The sequence below is a fragment of the Lates calcarifer genome, linkage group LG18, assembly GCF_001640805.2.
Source record: "Lates calcarifer isolate ASB-BC8 linkage group LG18, TLL_Latcal_v3, whole genome shotgun sequence".
Classification (NCBI taxonomy): domain Eukaryota; kingdom Metazoa; phylum Chordata; class Actinopteri; family Centropomidae; genus Lates; species Lates calcarifer.
Window position 1 is genome coordinate 10,586,543 of NC_066850.1, and position 19,919 is coordinate 10,606,461.

The 19,919-nt window shown below is 40.5% G+C and overlaps 3 protein-coding genes across 5 annotated transcripts in view; all 3 read left to right on the top strand.

Annotated features, from left to right (window-relative positions):
• Positions 1-5,640, top strand: part of btbd11a (BTB (POZ) domain containing 11a) — a 156,374-nt gene extending 150,734 nt beyond the window's left edge. For all 3 annotated transcript variants that reach the window (XM_018697277.2, XM_018697278.2, XM_051077580.1), the window contains one exon: positions 1,091-5,640. In XM_018697277.2, the coding sequence (XP_018552793.1) occupies positions 1,091-1,321 (231 nt within the window). In that variant the 3' untranslated portion in view covers positions 1,322-5,640. The remainder of the gene's footprint in view (positions 1-1,090) is intronic.
• Positions 5,641-6,583: 943 nt separating this feature from the next.
• On the top strand, positions 6,584-8,826 carry LOC108897557 (uncharacterized). The gene is made up of 4 exons (XM_018697252.2): positions 6,584-6,926; positions 7,956-8,158; positions 8,484-8,585; positions 8,690-8,826. The coding sequence occupies exons 1-4, from the start codon at positions 6,899-6,901 to the stop codon at positions 8,792-8,794; spliced, it is 438 nt and encodes a 145-aa protein (XP_018552768.2). The 5' UTR covers positions 6,584-6,898; the 3' UTR covers positions 8,795-8,826.
• Positions 8,827-8,912: 86 nt separating this feature from the next.
• On the top strand, positions 8,913-13,753 carry LOC127139019 (zinc finger protein 14). The gene is made up of 3 exons (XM_051077680.1): positions 8,913-9,049; positions 9,311-9,434; positions 10,758-13,753. Exons 1-3 carry the CDS (start codon positions 8,993-8,995, stop codon positions 13,373-13,375), a joined length of 2,799 nt encoding a protein of 932 aa, XP_050933637.1. The 5' UTR covers positions 8,913-8,992; the 3' UTR covers positions 13,376-13,753.
• The last annotated feature ends 6,166 nt before the right edge of the window (positions 13,754-19,919 follow it).

Below are 19,919 nucleotides of genomic sequence, written 5' to 3' on the forward strand. Positions count from 1 at the left end.
ATGTAACAAAAAGTTCCTATCATAGATTTTTACATAAGAAAACCAATCATAAAAATATTCTATTAAACTGGATGAAAGTAACAATGGATTAAATGACTGCGTAATATGAATTATCACCCAACTCTGCAGGTCCCCTCACCTTTCCTAACATCGTTCAGCTCATTGTTTTGGTCACTCTCACTGCTGGTGATGATGATGTTTTCAGTAAAAAATCTGTTGGTTCATGTGCAATATACTGGTTTTTAAATTGCCCAGGAGACCAGGGACAGTTTTCTGAAAGCAGCACCTGATTCTGTCCTTGGCCTAAAAAACCTTTTTCTTTCAATCACTGTGTGTATTAGATGTAATATTGTTGGTAGTCTTTTCTTTTTTTTTTTAAAAGCACTGAAGTTGTACGAGAGAACTGCAATTTTCTCCTGTTATGTTCAGTCTCTATTATTTGTTAGTTAGTTTGTTTGGTTTTTGTGTAATAGTCTTGCTCACCTTAATCTGTATTGCTTCAGTTCATTGTCACCACTTCTCCTTATGTAATGAAAGTAAATATTGGGTCTCCATTCAAGAAGTGGTGTTCGTCAACATGTTTGCCATATTAATTTTATGAATTGATAATATGTCAGTGTTTTTCTAGCTTTGTGCTGCCCCCAAGTGACCTGGAAAAATAGCAGAAAAGTGGCTACTGTGAAGTGAATTTACACTAATAATGTATGAATGTGAGTTACTGCATTGTCAGTAGATTTTTTTATGGTTCTGAATCATTGAAAGTTATTGCAAATTTCTGGACTTTTTGGCATGAAAATAGTCATGATTGTTGCATAACGCAATATTTGCATAACTAATTTTCATTAAAGCCACTGCGTTAGGAATTTGAAAATGTTTGACTTGGGCGCCCCCCAGTGGTAGTATCTATGGGCTGAAAGCAGAACAACACTGCACCAGTTTTAGTTTGGATTTTCTCATTTTTCCTCAGATGGAAACCTTTATGGTATTATGGTATATGGTAAAAATTGCTACAATCACACAAAAGTTTTACATGAGGCTTTAACTAACAGTGTATAACTCTCTTTGCCATTTGTCTCACCATTTTGTTTAGTTCCTTGGTGCCACAGAGCTTACGGCTTTCATCGAGGGCTATTTCCTGAAGAACATGGTGCTGCTGATCGAACTCGACAGCTTCAAGCAGCTTCTGTATGAACCTCCTCCTGCCGAGAGCCCCGTGTCCAGCCCCGGCATCTGCTCTGACATCCTCCTCGACCTGGAGAAGACTCTGGCCACGCGCATTCACTCCATCCACCTTTCCACCTCCAAGGGCTCTGTGGTGTGACGCCGTCCTCTCCGGAGCCTTCCGATCCAGCCACAGCATCCATGTAACACCACTATTAACATCCAGTGTCCTGCTATAACAACCTGCCCCCCCACACACACTTCCACCTGTCCTGGCCCCACCACTGAAGAGGACTTTTTTATGTCAGGGATTCCCTTTAATTCTGCCTGTTGCAGCCAACTGAGGGTTAATGTTGGCATACGTGACAAAATCAGAGAGAAAACCTTCTTGCCCTGTCAGAGGTTTGAACTCGTTGTCATAATGGCTCCCACTGATCACTTCACATCCCATACAGTAAGAAAAACTGTTTAAAAAAACTGACTTGACCCAGCAGTATCACTTAGACCTAACCATGATAATAAAACTTTCTATTGTATTTCATATAGAATTCATGCATGAAATACATACTGTACACCTTTTTATGCTTAAAAAGGTAGAGTAGAATTTTAACTAAAGCAGCTTTCTCATCATCTCTGATATGAGACTTTGGTTTACAAGTAACATCACTTTATGGAAGTGGATGCCATTGCAGTATAAAGTTTCACACATGCCAAAACATAAATATAATCCTACTATACAACCAATAAAAGTGATTAGTAGCAATGCCAGCAGACAGACTTTTAGGTGGACTTATTTGAACTTATTTACATTTCATCCTGTCACCTCTATGTTGGATACGTCTCACTGTGTTATATCTACTGTGTGCAGAGGCCAAACTGATCACAGGAACTTCCACTGTGGCCGACACTGCAGCGCTGATTCGACTAAAGACGCCCCCACTCAGTGAAATCTATGCTGACGTATGCTTGAAACATGGATGTCCAACTTGGGAAATTAACTTGTGATAACTCCACGAACACTGTCTGGGTTTATTTATTTTTAATTTTTTTTGCATGACACCTCCTCAACTGAGCTGCCCTGATATTGCTTTTTATGCAGAGCTTACTTCATGGACCACTTTAACAAGGGGGAAGTAAGGGAAAACGCTGCTTATTAACTTTGTATCCACTGCAAAACAGACTAGACTGAGCAGGATTTGGAGATGGATTTTTGATTGGCAGGGAATTTCTCTTAAAGATATTTAAAGCAAAGTGTAAATACATCCTGAAAATCATCGTGCTGATCGCTCTTTTTTTTTTTTTTTTTTTTCTTTTTTTTGTAAACTGATGTATAGTATTCTCCTACACTCGCTTGGCTGATGACCAGTCTCATTGAATGTGCTCCCTGAACAGTTTGTTCCTGCTGTATGTCTCTGTTTATGCAAAGTTGCATGTTTAATCTGTTTGTATGACTCCTCTGTTTCGCTTTAGGTGTGCTTTCTGTGTAGAGTGGTAGGGCTGAGTAGGGTGTTGATTGTTCCAGCTGAAGTCCTATCAAAGGATATTTCCTCACATTGTTTTGCTATTTCTGATACATTCCAGATTATCAGGGTAGATCACGAGATTTAACGAGAAGTCACTTTTTGTTTTAGACTGAACTGAATATGTTGAATTCATCAGACACAAAGCAGACTATATTACCTGATAGTCCACCTGAATGAACTTTTGGGGGGAAAAAGGCAAAACATCGCAAAAAAATGTTTTACTCTTAGCTGAGGTGGAAAAGTTGGTTGATAAAAATCAATGAAGCAAAATATGACAACAGAATGGAAGTAGGTTAAATGAAGCATCTGACAATAACGTCCACTGAAATGGCAGCAGAACAAAACATTCCATCACTTTTTCCACATCCTTTTGGAAGAATTAGCACCACAAATTGTTTATCTTGATGTGCCCAACTCTCCTAACATCTGCATAGCAGTAGTAGATGAAACATGTATTAATGAGCATTTTCTCCAGCCAGTTTTCTGAAAATTTGTGCAACATCCAGATGTAAACTTGGCAACAGTTGAAGCACTTTTACATCATCAAAAGAATGAAACTCTCCTGGATGAATCATCAATGGAAAGGATGAGTGCAGCATGAGTACATAAACAACTTTGCAGTGTTAAGTTAATTGAAACACCTGATCACTGAGCTTTAAGTTCTGTTGTGTGTCAGTTAACAAAGGGTGGAAGCTTTGAGAAAACTGAAAACACAATCTGAAGCTTGAAAGAAGTTGCATTTGGATTCAGGGTCAAATCTACATGAATTCTTTAACTATGGTGCCACATTTTGCTCCCAATTACAAGGACAAAGAGTTCTGAATTCACCACAGCTCTGAATCTGCTTCTGAATGGCTTTTTCTCCATGGCAACAGCAGCCAAGGCTTATGTCAGCTGACAGGCAAACCCTGATTCTCAGAGATGAAACTGAAATAATTAAACTGGTCATCGGAACATAAACCTATAGGATTGTTATATTAACTAAGAGGGTTCCATGTTTCTATGTTCAATAACATGGAGGATATCATTTGAAGAAAAAAACAGATATGGGAATACAGATTGGGGAAAAGCCCTCAATATAAAGATGTGTTGTTTCTTGTCAGTTTGAAGGTCCATAACAGAAACGTGGCAGTCTAATGAACTCAGAGTATTCAAAAATTCCACTTTTTGTCCCATATGAGTGCATTTTCCACACCTGCCCTCCTGTTGTATATTAAGATCACACTTCTAGTTCTAAAAGGACCAAGTGCTAAACTAGACAACGTGGAGAAGCAGCCCTGTTCTTTAGACAAGGGCAGAAATCTTAATGCAGTTCAACAATGTTTGAAGAAACTCCATGCCCCTCTCACTCACATGTAACACATTGATTTAGGAAGAACTCATACATCGTACAGTATATTTTATGAATGTAACAATGCAACAAAAGTTGGATATTTACAAAATGTGCAATGTCTCTAGTTCAGCAACCAACCAAAACAAAATGCTTCCCTCTGTTTCTAACAGCTTACAATGCAAATGTCTCTAAAGTGTCCTCATACTTTGTGGTGATTGTTCCTACATTAATCTGACTGTACCTTCAGATATGAGACAAATCTTATGACTTAAAATATTGTAGCACACTCAAAATTACTTACATATTTGTTTTGGGCCAAAAAAACATTATAAGAGAAACATAGACATATACGAGTTGGTTTTAAGTTCTGTAAATAGCTACAGAAAAAGGAAATATAGATATTATCCTACGACTTTATTTTCTTACCTACATACATAGCACTATATATTTTATTTTACATTCCACAGCTATTTTGTTTTACAAAAGTGAAAAAGATTATATAAAAAGATGCTTTAAAGTTTTGAAATTAAGCAATATTTCCATTAGACTGTATTACTTTGATTAGTACAATGAATAATATGCCACAGGATATGGAGCTACAGTATACATGTAAATTGAAAGACATAATATAGACAAAAAAGCCTGAATATACTATTTTTGTTTATATTTTTGTGACATCCCATGGTGTATTTTCTTTTAAATGTATTTCACTCATTTTAAAAGAATATTTCTAACTTATAGACTGCCTGTTGATTTTACCCTGATAGCTTTAATGAAGCTGTTAAGTTAACTCACTTTCACAACTTATTTGGCTTTATATTGAATCATTACAAATGCCCATGTTATAGAACTGAAACTTGTTATTATGATGTGAAATGTAACTTAAAGATGCAAACCGTTTTGTCTCCACAGAGGTAAAAAGGTTCATAATGATGTCAAGCACTTTTTGTGCCAGTGTTACTGTAGCCTCACACAATCAAAAGCATTAGTATTTTAACAGTAAGCTTAAGTTCAAGTCTTATTGTGACCCAGCAGCAGCTGACTATGGCTTTAACATTAAAAGATGAGAATAAACTGAAAGACTTTTAGCTTATATCTGTTTTTTATCAGTCTTAATGTTATGTCATTATAGCAAAAGACTAACTTTAGCTTGCCCCTGTACTGGCGCTTTTGATTCGAAACTGGGTCAAAGCCGTAGAGTAAATGTCGGTTCGCATGGCTCTTCTTGTTTAATGTTGTTGAGAATGTGCTCCTGTACACCAGCTTTGTCTAACAAGACCTCTCCCCCTTAAGTTGTCTGAGCATTTATTTGCCTGCGTATCTGTTCCTGGTAATAAACAACATTTCTCCTAGAAGCAGTGGAAACATGCATGGGATGTTCACTAGATTTCAAATCCACGGGGGGGATGAACTTTTGCAACTCTTTTTTTTTTTTCCTTTGATGAGAACATGTATATTGTACAAAATATATATATATATGAAATATAAATTATACATGGTGTGAGAAACAGGGATGTGGTGGAGTATAACAACAAAAAGGAATGTTACACTCGTGCTACAGTTTCTGTCGTTCCATGACATGCTTTTGTGGACAGCTAATAAACGACCACAGTTTAAACCGTATGAAGGTCATTCCTTTGCTTGACTTCTGACAGGTTTTTAGTCAGTTGGTCCAGACTGAAGTATCTCAACTATCAGATACAGATATTCATGGTGCCCAGAGGATGAAGCCTCCTCACAATTAAATCTTTACAAGATGGCACAGATCATATTCCCCAGAGAACAAATACTTTAAAGTGATGACCTTTCATCTCATGTCAACACCAATTCCTTTAAAGTTTATGACATCCCTGTCAGCCTCAGTTATAGTTTGTGATGCTTTACATATAATATCAGCAAATGTTAAACAGGCTAAAATGAAGCTTAAGACCTCAACTCTCATCAATGCTTTGTTTCTTTACAATGTGCATTACAAACTCACAGAGCAACTAGCATGGCTGTCGCCTCTTAGTCTTGTATTACTGTCAGTACAGTTACTGTATTGTACTGTATCAGGACACTGCAGTATCCTGTGAATTAAAATGTGACAACTCTGGCTACAGCCCAGCACCGGGGTGTTTTATCAGTCCCTTTACATCAAGCAAGCAACTCAAGAGACTAAAAATCATGACAGCTCCCTCACAAAGCCAGCGTACTGTCTGCAGTCAGACTGATGAAGAAATACAAGGTCATAAAAAGTCTGGAGGAGAATTTGGCTGTATTTCCATTTCTGGAGTCTTTTTTTTCCTGTCTCTATAGGAATACACTGCACCAAAGATGCTGGAGGAAATAATTATACCACTGTAGTCACTGTTTTTGCCACAGTGAATAAACATTTGGAACATTAGGCAAAGATTAGACAATTGGAAAATGTAAGTCTCTTATATTATTACATTTATATCAAATAACAATAATTTGCTGTATCTGCTACTGAAGACTGTTGTCTTTGCATTAAATGTTTTTGCTTATTCCCTCAAATGACCTCTAGGGGGCAGTAAAATCAAACAACGTCATATACGCCTGACATTACCCAGGCGAAGAAGAAGAACATCTTTCCTCTGTAGGCAAAGTTAGTGAAATTACTCCACAGCGTAGTTTTCGTGACAAAAATTACCAGAAGACAAGTATTAGCAGGTCGTATGAGTAGACACGAACCTGTGAAAGTCCGCGGCTACCGAATGAAACCGGTGAAACGTACGTTGGTGACTACGCCTGCGCACTCAACACAGAATATCGAGCCGCCCTTCCTCCCCGCCAACTTGCACCGCAGGGTCGGGCGGACATCGACTCACAACAACCCCTAGTTGATTTGCCTCCGTAACTGAATACTTTCCAAGGTAAAATGGAGAGCCCACGTCGCACCGAAAACGGTAAGCCGATGAGAATTCAGACAAGTATCACCCAACACGAGTTATCAGGTTTTATTTTGGATTGTGTGCGCCCGATTTTGAACATGGCGTACCCCGCTCTGAGATGGCGGTGGCTTTGTGCTGCGTTACAGCGCCAGAGAGCTGATGTGTACGGTAGTTATGGGAAGGAGCTTAACGCTCGCTAAGCTAGTTAGCACAGCAGTCCACTCTGATATTTTATCATTACAGGAATGACTCAACTTCACAGGCAATGGCAGTTAACTGTCCACAAAGGTTAGTTAGCAGCTGGAAATGAGCACTGTAACGGCTGACAGGTGCCGCATTCGCGGACTTCAGCTAGCAAGTGGCTAAAAACAAAAATATAAAACAACTAGCGCCTGAAAGTCGGACATGCGTTAAAATAGACATACAGTGACACACTTTTTAAAATAAAGTACTGTCATGTCAAAACAGTGCATCTCCTTTACCATTTCCACACAACTTCGATAGTATGGAAAGTCACGACTCTTGCAGCCAGCCATGTTTACCACTTTGCTGGGGTGCTCATGTGCGGTGGGTCATAATTACGACACAGTCGCCAGTCCCTGAAGGCAACAGGGGGCCAGTTTGGAGGCAGTGGTAGTGTGGTAGGTGCACTATCAGGGTATCTGGAGTCCCAGACCAAGAAGAGACCCTGAAGGCCTGAGGCTCACCATCGGTTAATCTGCCAGTTATTTCCTTGGAAAACCGATAATTATTTATATACTATATACTGCACTGTATGTATAACTGAAGGGGACGTCTTACAATTTGAAATGCATTAAAATCTCCATATTTGGGGATTATACATATATATATATATATATATATATATATATATATATATATATATATATATATATATGCATGACAAAATCTGAGCATTTTTACACAAATATATTCCTGCATTTCCTGTTGTTAAAGAGCATTTCTACTAAAACAACAACCTAATCCTTGGACATAATTCAGTTTACTCTGACTCAGACTCAAACAGTAATATATATTTTCCAGATCAACCTCTTCTGCTGCAGTCTCTGCGCCTCTTCATACCTCCACTGCGCCTGGTGTCTGCAGCCATGTGGCAGGTCGTGCAGAGGGGGAACGTACAGGACTATGGGATGGTGGAGGAGTTCATCAGCACTGTTACAGAAATTGTTCCTGAACTTTTGAATCCAGATCAGAAAGCTCAGCTCCTCTTGGGACTCAGAGCACGGGTAAGACTGTGCAAGAGTGTTTAGCAAAGACATTTAATGATTTTATAGCAGCATTTTGGTTTCTTCCCTGAAGATGTTCAGCTGTCAAAACAAACTTACTTTCTGTCATGGGTATAATCATACTCACATCACCTCAAAATCCAAAGCATCTCAACAACAAAAGGCCTAATTGTCATCTGTCTGACAGTAACCTGCAAGGCTACATCCTATGTCTCATCTGAATGTCTCATCTCACCTTCAGTGCTGAATCCTGTGATTGTGCTGTTAGTGAAAAACATTTCCAGGTGCTGTTATATTTACCTTGAGGTGAAATCGTTTGTTGCAGGTGGTTCTTGAATTGTGTCAAGCTGAGCAGGTTACAGACACCGAAACCATCGAGATGCACCTGGAACGGATCAAGGTCCTCATATCCACTTGGGCAGCACAGGTTAGTTTCTTAAAATGTGATGTGCATGCTTTAAAGCTCATGCTTTACCTCAAATGATTTTTTTTTCTTTCTTCTAAAACTGCTTTTTTTTCCCCTTCTTCCAGCCATGTTTTGCAGATGTCGAGTTTCCAGAATCAAACTTTGTGGATCAAGTTGAATTGTTGTTGAAAGACCCAGAAGAGAGAGAGAAAGTTTTTCCAGGTTTGTGATTATTTGTTAGCCTGTCTTTACAATAAACTGCTGGTATTTATATTATAGGAGTGTTTTAGACAAAAGTATGCCGCAGCCACTGCACATTATATGTTCTGTTGCTGTCAATACTGCTTCAACAGTGATTTGATTTTTCTTCCCAGGATGTTTTTCCAACGGACTTTGGGCCTGATTATGACAGCGCTCTGCAGGTGCTAATGCTGGATTTCCTGTCCAGACTGGAGAAGCTTCTTCCAGTACCAGACATCCAGCAGGTACTGGAACATCTGTGGGAAACTAACCTTTGAGTTACGAGTTAGTTTGTCACTTACAAAGGGGAACCTGAATGTAGGCAGGCAAAGTAAACATTCAATTAGTCATGGTCAGATCTTATTAGTGTCACCTGTTGGATTGTGTTAATCCTCTGTCATGATTGAAGTTGAAAGTAGGTCACTGGATTCTTTAGCACATTAAATATGACAGAGCACAACATATTCTCTACATGTTTTTACTATAATCTTATGTCTCTTCTCTAGACTGCATCCATGCTCTGTGCTGTCCCATCTGCCCTGGAGGAATGTGTTCACTCAGTTCCTGACCCACAGCACCTGAAAACTGTGCTCCTGTACCACACAACACTTGGACATTTCGATTTTTCTGGTGAGTCTCCCCTACGCTGTATTTGGCTGTGAGTGAAATATGCCAAGATAAATTTGATAATGGATGAATAAGATTTTTATCTGTTGAATTACTGGTTAATTAGGTTGTGTACATGCATGTTGGTGAGCGGGTGTTATCTCGGATTCAGAAATTTGGATAAGCCCCATTATCCTTGTTTCTCAGACCTGAGATTTACAATATTTGATAAAAACCTGAGGAGTGTTTCATAGAGGTGACTCAAAAAAATCAGGGTTTATTGTGAGAAGTCTGTCTTGAATGAGCTTCAACAAATGAAACCAGCATTAATCTGGTTCATAAAGTCCTCTCAGGGATCTGGAGATCAGTCTTAGTCAAGTTGGGTTTATTTCATGACTTTGAAACACAAACTTGAGGCGTCGAGCACTGATCACACTGATTCATAATGCCAAAAATAGACACGTAAAGACAAACTACAATGTTTGTGGCCAGGAGCAACTCATTTTACATATGGATACCACAAACTAAAGGAAGAACCTGGCTCAAGTCTTACCAACAACAACTTTGTCAGGTTTTATTTTCAGGTTCTAGAGGTTGTTAAGGTTTATGTGCTCAATGAAGAGGTGCGGTTGGTTTTATGAGGATTTAGTAGACATTTAAAGGTGGTCCCTTAGAAGTTGATGGAGCCTTTTTATTTTGGAAGTTAAAAGGGACAAAATCCTAATTATACTACCACTGTTTGATAATTTTATGCTGTGTTAACTCACACTATACATTTTTATCAGCCGCTCTGCTTGGCCAGATCCTTGCGTCGGATTTGTCCATTGACAATCCCACTAAAGTTTATTCAAAACAAGATGACTTCGTCCGTAAAGTTTACAAAAAAGAGAGAAAGGCAGCGTGCATTTGTGCAGTTCTAGAAGAAAAACGAAAAATGTGGAGCTGCAGATGGCTGGAAGATGCAGACAGTGAAGGTCAGTTTTATATCAGCAGTCTCAGTCAGACTACAGCTTGACACACAACATGTAAAATACCACTCCAGTAATATTCAAACAAGCTCACTACAGTTTATAGCAGATCTTTAGACAACAGCCATGAAGGAAATTGCACTTGCAAAGTAGCCAACCAACAGCTCTAGATACATCTAATTTAAGAGTTAACAGTTTTGACAAACAAACAAATTTAGGTTTGTGTTAAATAATCAAATCAAATCATGCTAACTGGATATTAATAGGATATAACGTACATATAAACATACTAAATAATATGTGTGATTTTTGTTTCTGAACTGATACAATTTTTGTTTACAGCTGAATAAAGTTAAAGGGATTGTTCTTTTCTCCACAGATGAAACTCAGAGCATTCCATCTTCATTTGGGAACTGCATCCTCTCTTCATTGTCCCTCCCTCAGCTGGAGAAGGTCGTAATCAATGCAGACCAAATACAGTTACAGCCTCCATCAGAGCAGATGCAGGGTTGTATGACTGTTCAGGTGGAGGGTGAAACTGTGACTCTGTTGGACTACATACACATTGAACAGCCATCAGGTTTGGTGGAGCCTGATGATCAGGAAGAAGATGACTTAAAAGCGGAGGAAACTGCCAGAGATGCAGCAGGTGAGAACGTTGGTGACACATTAAAGCCAGCAGTTTTTCAACCGCTAAAACAAAGCAAAAGGCTGCAGTTAAAAAGAAAAGCTTTAAAAGAAAGAGACTCAGCGTCAGCTAAGAGGCAAAGAAAAAAATACCCTAACAATAAGACATGTCCTGTGTGCAATAAGACTTTCCTCCGAGCTGCAGCCATGAGACGACACCAGGAAATTCATTCTGCAAATCGGGATCTCAGGTACAAGTGCGCCAACTGTGACAAACGATTCAGGGACCATTATGACATGAACCGACACAACATGCGTGTTCATGAAAAGGAGGAGATGAGCAACAGCACTAAAGAAGAAGACTCTGGGGATCCGAGCACCTCTGAGATGGCAGAAAACAAAAATTGCGGTCTGTGTGGGAAATATTTTGCCCGCCGAGTCGACATGGAGCGACACATGAAGTCCCATTCAGAGGACCGCCCATATAAATGTTCTTTCTGTGAGAAGAAATTCAAGAATCCTTATGTCTTAAAGAGACATCAGAAGGAGATTTGTAAGAGCAGAGAGCTGAAAAAGCCAAAGAGGAAAGAGATGCAGCGATCAAATCCACAGCCGCCTTCAGAGGCGTCAACAGAGGGTAAAGTCTGCCCCATCTGCAGCAGGGTCTTACCCTGCACTGCAGACATCGCAAAGCATTTACGGTCTCACTCAGAAGAGCGTCCTTTTATTTGCATCACTTGCGAGAAGGGCTTCAAGTACAAGGACACTTTGAAGAAGCATCAGATCATTCACGGGCATGAGGGAATCCGAGAGGAACAAAGCAAGACTGTGGAGCAGATTTTGGCTGAAGCAGACACTCAGAACTGTGATGATACAAGTAGCCTTGATAGAAAGGAAACTAATCCAGATGCACATACAGATACTTGTGAGGAGTCCCCATCTACACCTGTACAAAAAGTCGGCAAAAAAGCCTTGAAAGTGTGTCCTGTGTGCTCTAGGGCGTTCGACAGCGTCAAAACACTGAACAGGCACATACAGTGTCACACAGATGATCGGCCATATCACTGCGTCCACTGCAAGAAGCGCTTTAAACACATGCACGGGTTGAAAAGACACCAGATTTATGCCATTTGTCACAAGAAAATCACCCGATTCTTATGGAAAAAGGAGCCAAGACCTGGACCCAGCCAAAGTGAAGTGGCCAGTGCCGAGCCCCAACAGGGGCCGCCACTGAAGATACCCGTGTGGTGTTCAAACTGTGGCAAACACTTTGAATATCTGTCCGCGTTGAAGGAGCATCAGGAAAACGTGTGCAAGGTGGATGTGAGGGAGATCATGAAGTGCGACGACTGCGGGAAAGAATTTAAGAGCATGACCATGCTCAAAGTGCACCAGAGGATTCACGACCCGCTCTACTGCAAAGAGTGTGGGAAGATACTTGCCAATGAGCCAGCTTTCGAGAGGCACAAACTGATGCACAGGCCGATGCAGTGCACAATGTGTGACAAGACTTTTACCTTACTGAGACGCTTGAGGGAACATTATGAGAAGCAGCACAACTTCACTGGACCATACCCCTGTGCACAGTGTGACAAAACCTTCATCCAGCTGTCCTACCTCGCCATCCACCAGAGAATCCACAAAGGAGAGTTCCCATACATTTGTAACTTGTGTCCAGAGAAGTTCAGGTCCTCCAACTGTCTGACGGTTCACCAGAGGAAGCACACAGGGGAGAAGCCCTTCCTGTGCTGGCAGTGTGGAAAGTGTTACCGCTCAGCCTCAGAGCTCACAGTCCACATGGGAACCCACTCAGAGGAGAGGCCTTGGACCTGCACACAGTGTGACATGGCTTATCGCACAAAGCTGCAGCTGACGAACCACGTCGAACAAATCCACATGGGCGTACGGTATCCCTGCAACAGTTGCGGGAAGGAGTTCATGAAAGAGACGTCCCTGAAGAGGCACGAGCTCATCCACACGGGCGAGAGGCCTCACCAGTGCACAGTGTGCGGTAAGACCTTCCTGACCGCCAACGAGCTCCGACTACATAACAGGTATCACACCGGGGAGCGCCCATACAAGTGTGAAGTGTGTGGCAAGGCTTTCATCCAGTCGGGATATTTGAAGTCGCACATGCGCATTCACACAGGAGAGAAGCCATTCAAATGTGACATATGCGATAAAGGCTTCAGGTTGTCATATCACATGAAGAAACACAAGCGGACTCACACCGGGAAGCCAAAGAGCTACGTATGTGAGGAGTGCGGGTTAGCATTCCTCCAGAAAAAATCCCTCTGGGAACACTCACTCACTCACAATGTGAAAATTGAATCTTCATTCACTGATGAAGTGAGGATAGAATTTCAGTAGAAATCTGTTTATTTTCATGCAGGATGTTTTATTTTATACAGTGTTGAAGTTTCCTGTGCGGTCACCAAAAAAACACTTGATTTCTTGACTTAATTTGCCCTTTGTTATTTGATTTTGACCAATTTGTCAGTTGATCTTTTGTTCCATTTGTTGCATCACTGTTGTTTCACATGCTCTGTAAAATATGTTGAACTATAAGGCATGTATATAATTTCTGCTTACATTGCTTTTGAAATAAAGCAGCTTTGAGTGTAATTCATGCTCCCCTCATTTTTGAGTAAAAACTACTGTAATGATAAAATCAAATATTTGTAGTTTTGACGATCGGTTAGTACTTAAAGTAAAAAAGAAGGCCCAATAGATACTAGTTTCTCCAGTGTCATGATTTGTTTCCTGTCTCTGTTTTGCTTTAGGCTGTTGGACAAAACAAAACAGGAGATATTTTTTTTTGTTACTGATAAATCTTAGAGCCAAAGATGACATCTTCAAATGTCTGGCTTTGTCCAATAAAGACTATAAAACCCAAAAGATGATTTTTTTTCTGTCATATAAAACAAAGACAAGCAGCAAATTCTGAGAAGATACTATAAGCAATTTCTTAAAAATATTTTTTGCTTTTGTTTGCAACACTACAATAGTTAGTGATGAACTTTCTGTTGATCCTCTAGTTGATTTATAGGCTAAGCAATGCTAAAAATAAACCAACAGGTTTATCAATAGTGAAAATAACTTGGCTGTAGACTTACAAAGATATAATAAATATAATATAAAGATTCTAAAATATCATCAGATGCCATATATCAAAAACATAAATAAAGCTTGACATTATTAGGGTGAAAAACAAGTTCAATAGGCTATCATACAATTTAACAATAAAAACCATTTAACACATGCATATAGAAATTGTCTTAGAATACTGTTTTAGCACATAAAGAATACACATATTTCACTGTTTACATCCATAGGCAATTATTCAGTACATGTGGCAAAACTTGTGTTTTTGTTTCTCCACTTAGCCATTAGCAGCCGTGAGTGTCCGCTGCACATGCACAAGTCTTAATAAGTGTATCATGAGTCTACCTGGGATTTAGTATGAAGCATGGAGTAGGGACACTCTATTTGTGTTGTCCAGTGTTTAGTCAGTAGTGTTGTTTCACCACAAGATGGCAGTATAGTAGTAATAATGATGATCAGCGGCTGAGCAGCTGTACCTCACAGGGGAGGGTGAGCTGTCAGTGTTGCCCCCTACTGCCACAGCTTGTGTTGGAGGATTTTGACTCTGCAAGCTCCCTAATACATAAATAATAACCGTGTTTATCCTTCATTAACATCCATATTTCAATTCTCAGTATATATTGAGAGTGAACATGTTTACATTGTAATTTGCGGGGAAACTTGTTTGTTTATGCAGCTTTTTGGTTTATGCAACATAAATTTCCCAACAAATGTTTATACAGGCTCAGTGACTGCAAATCAATATTTATCCTCTGCTCTTCCTCACAGTCCATGTCACCTGACTGTTTACTCAGCCTGAGTGACAGTTGAAACCACAGTGGCAGCAGCTATAGCAGCATCCCTGCCCATTTCCAGAGAAACTGCTCCCATCTCTCAGAAAAATCAAAGGCCGACTGAGTCAGAGCCTCTCCAGAGTGTTGGGAGCAGATCACTTTTTAACCCAAAGCATATTGATTTATATGGGGCTGTAATTGCTTCAGTGTGTCCTGGATTATTCCCCCCGTAATTGAGGCCTGGCAGAGGTCTCTTTCCTAGACATAGCCTCTCCAGTGCCAGGTGGTGGGCAGAGAGGAGCGCTGCACCCAGAGGAGCACCGCACCCACTCCCCAGCCAGCCAGGAGAGAGCCAGGGAACGGTGGCCCGTACCCCCCAATAGCACTCGTCGTCGCGGAATAAGTAAACAACACAAACAGCACACTTCCCTGCATGCTTTGAGGTATCGCGCTCAGGCCCCCGTCCAGCTCTAATTACAGAATGAGGCAGCACATTATGAGCAAAGCTGGATGGGACGGACAGCTCACTGCAGTATCACTGACACTAAAAAGCTCTGAATCTGTGCATTTTTTTGGATAGTTGGCTCTCGTGTGTGGTTTGTCTCTCCAGGATTAGTTGTGTTTACTGAAACCACCTATTAAGGCTGTAATTACTGTACATGCTATTGTTCAAGTATTTGTTTTGTGTTTTTGTTCGTGACTCAGTGGAACATTCCTGGATTTTGTAACAGATGGAATGCTTGCACGCTCTAACAAGTCTCGAGATTATCGTGGTGTCACAAGTACAAATGGGGGTAGACAAAATAATAGAAACACTCCGTGAAAATGGACCTAAGTCGCCAATGAGAATTCCACCACTGGGACGTTTGTCTTACAGTTTGTGCCATATGTTGCCCTGATTTTTCCAGGATTTGAATGAACAATGCACCTGCAGTTCATGCGACCTCTTTACTGTGATGCTTTGTGGACCCTAACCTGAATCTGAAATTGTCATACTATGATGTAAACCGTAAGACTGAAAATTGCTTTAAAACCTTTCAAAGTGCACACACTGAGGTCATAATAACTTGTAAGGAGAGGTCACAAAAGACACAAGATTTGCCTCAGAGGAAGAGTTAGACATTTTACAGTCAGCAGTTGGAAGGTTTTGTTTTTTTTTCTCACAGCAAAAAAGCTCTGATAAAGACTTTTTGCATTATCTGCCCAGCACCAAACACTAGACATATGAAGATAGTAACTAGCAGATATGTGTTTATTTTCTCCAATACTTGATAAAACCATAGTGTCTTAAGGCTGCTCAATTCTTCTGTCCCCAACTGGCCAAAAAGTGAATTATTGCAGCTTTAAAATCTCCCCCACCAATCAGAGTGCTGCGGTAACTGGTTTTTGGCCACTTGGGAGCAATGGAACAAGCTGTAAATACAACATTTAATAAAAGAAAATATGTTTTTTTATCCATACCAATTCCTCCATCCATTCTCTCATTTTCATCCACTTGCATTCATTTGCATTCTGCACCACTGTCTGTATCTGTGTATCCGTCCCACTCTGACATTTATTTGGCAGGAGAGACCAGACGGGATGCTGTTAACACTGCAAAAAATGTCAATCTTTGCAAGTCTCAGTTCACCAGTCAGAGTGCTGCAGTAGCTAGTTTTTGGCCGCCTGGGAGCAGTGGAACAAGCTGTACAATATAACATTTGCATACTATTACTTGTGACGGTGAGCGTTGCCTACTGCCCAAATAACTGCCTATTTTCGCATCCAGTCACTGAGCAATGTTGGCATTCATTACGAGTTAGCTTTGTTTTGGTCTCTACCAGCTCCTGAAGGAAAGTAGCTTTTTAGCAGCTAAATGCTCCACCATGTTCACCCGCTAGTTGCAAATTGTGTCAGTCTGGTGTTTGGTGCAGAGCAGGTAGTGTATAGTGGGTTTTTGTTAGTGCATGTTAACATGAAAATATTGATTAGTGCAGCTTTAACTGGTAAGTGCTGATAATTGGGACCAGTATTGTTGTATCTTTATCAGCCTCCCTGTTGTGTGTTCAGTTACACAGACCAAATCACAATCACATTAGCTGAGTAGACTGGTGTCAAAGAAACATGCAGTAAATAACAACCACTGCCTTTGAAGAACATTGCTCTATTGTTGTCATTTCTTTATTGTTCAACATCCAAGTTTAGTTTCCTAAGAAACTGATGCGATAACAGTTTGCTGAAAATCCTGCCACTTCCAACATGTTCAGCGATCACAAACAGTTAAACTGTCCCAGAGATATTTTTGAAAAAGTAGGTTTTGATCATCAACAGGCACCACGGAATTTCCTGGCCTTTTTGCCAAAATACTGTGACCCCTGCGTGTTACTACGGAAACATAGCGTATCAAAACAAGCGCCCCATTTCTTGCGTTTGCTCCATGACGCACCTTTATTTCTTCCATATGAACAGTGTATGGCACAGCACAGCGTTTTGATAACAATATTTGCTCTGAATGCATGGACAACAGTGCCACACACACAAACTCATGTGCACCAGCACGTTGCCCGGTATAACCACCAAGCTTGGGAAAGTAATACACACATTTAAAAAAAAAACACAAATTACCCCTACAATCACTTGCAATAGATACCCTGCTTTCATTGTTTTTGCAAAGTTTTTTTGTTTTAGTCAATGGATAAAGGAGGAAATATAACACAGAGAACCCACTGAGCTGGAAAAACCCTCAGACTAATCAAGAGAATAGAGAAGGATTGCTCTCCTAATCAAGTGTGTGTACGTGTGTGCGCTTGCATGTGTGTGTGTCCTCATGTGAACCTGTGTGTGTGCCCAGACATATCCCCAGCCTCACACATTCCCTCCCATCTTGGGTACCAGCCCTGCTATCCCCACACACAGCCCTCCATCCTCCCTTCGCCGCTGTGGCGTTCACGCAGGTTTTTGCAAAAACCAAATGCTTTATCTCGTTTTTCATCCACTCCACTTCTTCCTCCGTCCTCTCACTTTCATCCACTTGCATTCATTTGCATTCTGCACCGCTGTCTGTATCTGTGTATCCGTCCCGCTCGGACATTTATTTGGCAGGAGAGACCAGACGGGATGCTGTTAACACTGCAAAAAATGTCAATCTTTGCAAGTCTTTTTGTGTTGCTTTTTGGTGACATAGGGAAAGTGCTCCAAATGAGGTGATGTAACTGCTTGTTATTAGATTTGCTGCAAGAATTTTCTTTTGTAACTAAAACTCTATTTAAACAAGGCAGATCATATATCCATTACCAATAAAATGACACTGAATTCAATGAAAAAACTCAATTAAAAAGTGGGACTGCATTGTAAATAAGTGACAGTATCCAAGTGACATGTATTTTTAACACTTCTTCAAAAAGATAAGTGTCACTTGGAGATTCTCTCCTCATCAAAATGACTTGCAAAGATGGACATTTTTTACAGTGAACACTTTGTCCTTCCTACACCAGAAGGGAGTGAAAACAAGCCTTTCCCTGGTCAATGAGTTCACTGAGGCGGATGTCTCCTTAGACAAGGCTGGGGGGGGGGGGGGTGGCGATGGTGGTGGGGGGCTCAAAAGTCTTGCAACCGAAGAGAAAAGAGAGTCAGAGCAAGCGAGGGAGGGAGGGAGAGAAACCTGGCACCAAGACAGTTCAGAGCATTGGGCATTAGAGACGGCGAACAAGGGAAGGTCAGCCCCCACCGCCACCCCTCCACCCCCCTTCTTCTTCTTCCTACTACTGCATCAGCAGATGTACTGCACAAGCCCATCATCAATATCAATACTGCCAGACCACAGCTACAGTGATAACAGGAAAATCTGTGCTGAGGCATTTGCACGCTAGATTGTGGGGTCTTTTATGTCGAGAGCCAGTGAAAGATGAGATAATTTCACATCTAAGATCAGCCACTGACAGAGAGGCTTACGGGCGTCAGTAACCGGCCACGTCCCTGATCTGATGCTAACAAGGTCATCCTCTGGTCTGAAAGCAGCTTTGTCCCTCTAATCAGAGGAGCATCATCATCATATTCCACATTGTATCAGCAGCTCCTGACAGTGACGCAATCCACCAGGGGAGGCAAACAGAGAAGCTGTTCAGTGCACATCTCGTCTCCCAACAGCAGTCCTGAGAAGAAGATAAGCCAGGTCACAGATTGAGGTCATGGACCTGCATATATGCCAGTAGACCTGAAGTTAGCGAGTTGTAGGAAAGCTATGAAAAGCCCTTAATCAAACCAAGGCTTTTGAATGGAGATATGTTATTCAATGCACCAACTGTCTAGGTATAAAGTGAGTCAGCATTATTGACCGATTAATTTAATAAACCATCATGGGTTTGTTTGGCTGCACTGCAAACAGACACAACAGTTGCTTATCTGTCATATTTTTTTTGACAAAGCAGCTGCTCAACAAGTGTTTTCTGTAGTATTAAACCACACTTGCGTGTTGAACAACTAATTGTTTTCCCTCATTTAGTCATTTAGCTCAGTGGTTCCCAACTTTCTTTGCTTTGTGACTCTTTAAAATGAACTGAGGATCTTACAGCACAGGTTAAATATGATTATGAGCTGTGAGCAGTTCATAGGAAGAGCAATTTTCTTTTCTTAGATTGTTTTATATTGATAATTTTTACAAAACAGCCCAGAATTTCACAAAAAGTCAGAAAAAGTTAAAACATTTTGTGCTGCAGGAATATATATATATATATATGTGTGTGTGTGTGTGTGTGTGTGTGTGTGTATGTATTTGACATTTTTGCCCTAAGAAAACAATGATTTTGACTTAGTGTTAGCTTTAGAAGATTTAACTTAGTAGTTCTCAAAGATTTTGGCTAATGAATTGCTCTTCTTAGATTGTTTTATGTGAAAATTTGTCACAAAATTACCCCACAAAAAAGTGAAAATCATAAAAATAATCAGACAGAATGAACTTAATCTTCCTTGACCTTTCAGATTTATCTTGCGACCCCTTCATGGGCCACGATCCTTATGTTGGGAACCACCGATTACAGTCAAGATATGAATGGGCTCTG

What these genes read in the sequence shown, in the direction of transcription:
- LOC108897557 (XM_018697252.2), top strand. Translation starts at nt 6,899, where the DNA reads ATGGAGAGCCCACGTCGCACCGAAAACG. An exon ending in TCTTGGGACTCAGAGCACGG is followed by an intron (nt 8,159 to 8,483) that starts GTAAGACTGTGC and finishes CGTTTGTTGCAG; the next exon opens with GTGGTTCTTGAATTGTGTCA. An exon ending in TATCCACTTGGGCAGCACAG is followed by an intron (nt 8,586 to 8,689) that starts GTTAGTTTCTTA and finishes CCCTTCTTCCAG; the next exon opens with CCATGTTTTGCAGATGTCGA.
- LOC127139019 (XM_051077680.1), top strand. Translation starts at nt 8,993, where the DNA reads ATGCTGGATTTCCTGTCCAGACTGGAGAAGCTTCTTCCAGTACCAGAC. An exon ending in CAGTACCAGACATCCAGCAG is followed by an intron (nt 9,050 to 9,310) that starts GTACTGGAACAT and finishes TCTCTTCTCTAG; the next exon opens with ACTGCATCCATGCTCTGTGC. An exon ending in TGGACATTTCGATTTTTCTG is followed by an intron (nt 9,435 to 10,757) that starts GTGAGTCTCCCC and finishes TTTTCTCCACAG; the next exon opens with ATGAAACTCAGAGCATTCCA.